Genomic DNA, 3,977 nt, shown 5'->3' with positions numbered 1-3,977 from the left:
TCCAATCTTCTGAGTAATGTTTTAGACGTGCGAGTTAATCCACATGGTAATTCTGATCACTCTATAGTTTGTATGAAATTACATGATCCCGGTAATGTGCATGGCCAAGGAAGGTGGATATGTAATAATAGTCTTTTGAATGACAATGATTGTAAATATCGTATAGAAACCTTTTTACAATTCTGGACTTCTCAAAAATACAACTACAAGTCTCTGTTGGATTGGTGGGAAAGTGGTAAATTCAGAATAAAAGAAATTCTCCAAGATTACGGCAAAGAAAAAGCGCACCTTCAAAAACAAAAAATTAATGATCTTAAGAAAAAATACAACAGGCTCTTGGAGAATCCAGACTCCAGTGCTGATACCATTAAAGACATTGAAGCTCAAATAAAAACCTACGAAATTGAAGAATGGTCCAAGGCTAAAATTAGAGTTCGGAATACCATTAAAGAGGAAGGTGAAAAAGCCTCTAAATTCTTTCTGAATCTTGAAAAACAGCAAGTCCAGAATAGTAAAATTGATAGGTTGGTTAATGCCGAAGGGAAATTTATCGATCAACCTCATTCTATGCTTGATCATGCTAATGATTTTTACTCTGACTTGTATAAAGAGGAAGACATCTCTGATGATCATTTAAATGATATTATCTCTAAAATAAGTAGAAAACAAATTCCTCATGATATTCATTGTAATCTTGAAAAAGCAATTACGGCTGATGAAGTCAAGTTAGCGCTATTTCAAATGAACAAAAATAAGTCTCCTGGCTTAGACGGGCTTACGGTTGAGTTTTATCAGACATTTTGGAACACAATCGCTTCTGATGTCTTAAAAGTCTATAATTGCTGTTTCAAGAATGGTATTTTATGTAGATCAATGAACTCTGCGTTAATTAGACTTATTTATAAAAACAGAGGTGAAAGAACTGATTTAAAAAATTGGCGTCCTATCAGCTTGCTCACTGTCGATTATAAGATCCTATCCAAGGTCATCACTAATAGAATGAAGCTTATTATGCCCCTTCTTGTAGGTGAAGAACAAACTTGTGGAGTTGTAGGAAGAAATATTCATGATAATCTTATGGTTCTGCGTGATACCATTGACTATGTAGAATTAGATAATTCGGAGGCTGCTCTCATAAGTATAGATCAAGAGAAGGCGTTTGACAGAATTAGCTGGAAATATTTGTTCACTGTTTTGACAAAAATGGGAATTCCTTCCAATTTAATTAAATGGATTAAATTATTGTACAGCAATCCCAATTGTAACATTATTGTAAATAATTTTATTGGTTCACCAGTTAAGGTTTCTCGAGGGATTAGGCAAGGATGTCCTTTATCCCCTCTCCTTTATTCTATCTGTGCGGAAGGGTTAGCGAGTTTGGCTAGAACTGATTGTGATTTAAAAGGCATTGTTACGCCGGGAGGTGAAAGTAGTATTAGATTAATTCAACACGCTGATGACATCACTTTCTTTGTTGGTGACAACAAGGAGTTCGTTACTATTGATAACATACTTAGTACCTATTGTAAGGGAAGCGGGTCTAAACTCAATGTAGACAAGTCCAAAGGCATGTGGTTTGGGAAGTGGACGGGTAGAGTCGACAAACCTTGTAACTTCCAATGGTGTGATAAACTTAAAATCCTTGGGATCATATTTGGGAATGATGTCGTACCAAATGACAACTGGGGTCCGAGAATTACAAAAATCCGTAGTACTTCAGATAAATGGTCTAAACGTAATCTCACCTATCATGGCAAGTCTGTTATTGTAAATATTTTGATTGGGCCATGTATTAATTACCTTGGCAGCGTGTTAACCTGTCCCGAGGAAACCGTGAAAAAGATGAATAGTATGATCTGGAATTTCTTCTGGGATGGTAAAATCGAAAAAATTATGAGGGCTACCATCATTGGTCCAAAAGACTCGGTTGGAATGGGTCTTGTTGACATTAACTGCAAATTAATGAGCCTCAAATTAAACTGGCAAGCTCGCTACCCCTTATCTCAAGGGAAATGGAAATATTTTTTTGACTATTGGATTAATAAAGCTAGCGCCAATGATCACTTGGGATGGTATATATTTGCCAATCAGAAAAAAGCTTTGAAAACCACGTCCTTTTTTATTGATGTGATCAATGCCTTTGATAAAGCAGGAGGTATTATGGATTGTAAACATTCTAGTGTCTTAGAAACAAGAGAAATGCCTTTGTGGAATAATGTTAGCGTCACCAAGGACAACGTCACTTTTGGTAGTACCTTGCTTAAATCTTTTGGTATTAACAGGATAAAACATATTGTGAAACAGGGTAAACTGATCTCTTTTAAAGAAATTGCTGAAATGTGTGCATTACGTAATATTAATGCCGGTAGAATGCTAGGTCGCCTTAAGCATCATGTGGATTATAACCTAGTTGAAGAAAAAAGAGAAGGTCCAGCTACTCCTTTATGTAATTGGTTAGTCATCAAAGATTATAACGGAGAGGAGTCTGCTCCGATGTATTTAACTAAAGCCAAGACCAACTACGGCAACCTGATTAGGAAAAAAAGTGTCGTTCCTAGAGTTTAACCAATTTGGCAAAATCTATTCAGTATTAGTCAAGATCTTGATTGGTCTGCGATATGGATCAGCGATTTTAAGAACTACTTAATGGATCCTGATGATAAACAATTCATGTACAAACTTAGACACAGAATTTTACCTACTAAAGATGTTTTGCTTAAAATTGGTATTGTTAGAGAAGAATCGTGTCCGCTATGTAATGTAGAAAGAGAAACTCATGAGCATATTTTCATTTACTGTTCACACACATTGGATGCTTGGATTTTTGTAGAAAGATTGCTTAGCAAATATACAGGTAACAAACATTTTTATTTAAACGACTCTAACAGAATTCTTGGATATGATCTAAAACCGGTTCAGGCCATCATTGTTGCTAAATTGCTTAGGCTGATCTGGAATATTCGATGCAAAAAGGTGTTTAATAGTTATTCAAGACCAGCAGAAATCGACATCATCTCACAGTCTTTGAAATATTTTCTTCGAATGGAAAAGAACAGGTTAAAACCAGAACCATTCGAAAATTGCTATACGAGGAACAATGCTTTGTGTTTCACCACTAAGGACGAAGTCAGTTTTAATTACTAATTGCCTGTTTTATCAAGGGCCAAGTTATTTTCCTTTGTCCCATATGTATCATGTTTTTCTAATTTTTGTTTTTGTTGTTGTCAGTATTGTTTTTTCCCGAACCACGTGATTCCCGAGTCACGCTAAATTGTAGATATTTGTATATATAATAGAGGTATTCATTTAACTATTTAATTATTTTGTTTATTGTTATTATTATTGTTATTTTCTGAGCTTCTGTTACTTACTGTGCCTGTTATATATTAGAAGTATTTACTGGAGTGTATTTTGATAGTGTGTTTATTTGATGTATGCCTTTGCTGATGAATGTTGAATAAACGGAGTAATATAACTCCACATCAAGAGAAAAAAAATAAAAAATAAATAAATAAATAAATAAATAAATAAATAAATAAATAAATAAATAAATAAATAAATAAATAAATAAATAAATAAATAAATAAATAAATAAATAAATAAATAAATCAAATCGATCGATCGATCGATCGAACGAACGAACGAACGAACGAACGAACGAACGAACGAACGAACGAACGAACGAACGAACGAACGAACGAACGAACGAACGAACGAACGAACGAACGAACGAACGAACGAACGAACGAACGAACGAACGAACGAACGAACGAACGAACGAACGAACGAACGAACGAACGAACGAACGAACGAACGAACGAACGAACGAACGAACGAACGAACGAACGAACGAACGAACGAACGAACGAACGAACGAACGAACGAACGAACGAACGAACGAACGAACGAACGAACGAACGAACGAACGAACGAACGAACGAACGAACGAACGAACGAACGAACGAACGAACGAACGA

General features: G+C 35.3%; 1 protein-coding gene across 1 annotated transcript in view; it reads right to left on the bottom strand.

Annotated features, from left to right (window-relative positions):
* Positions 1-2,639: 2,639 nt before the first annotated feature.
* The window catches only part of LOC139942697 (uncharacterized), a 72,426-nt gene continuing 71,088 nt past the window's right edge, over positions 2,640-3,977 (bottom strand). Inside the window, exon 52 of the mRNA XM_071939501.1 lies at positions 2,640-2,653. Coding sequence (XP_071795602.1) covers positions 2,640-2,653 — 14 coding nt within the window. The remainder of the gene's footprint in view (positions 2,654-3,977) is intronic.

Source organism: Asterias amurensis, chromosome 10, assembly GCF_032118995.1.
Source record: "Asterias amurensis chromosome 10, ASM3211899v1".
In the NCBI taxonomy this organism is placed as follows: domain Eukaryota; kingdom Metazoa; phylum Echinodermata; class Asteroidea; order Forcipulatida; family Asteriidae; genus Asterias; species Asterias amurensis.
This window is presented reverse-complemented; position numbering and strand designations above follow the sequence as displayed.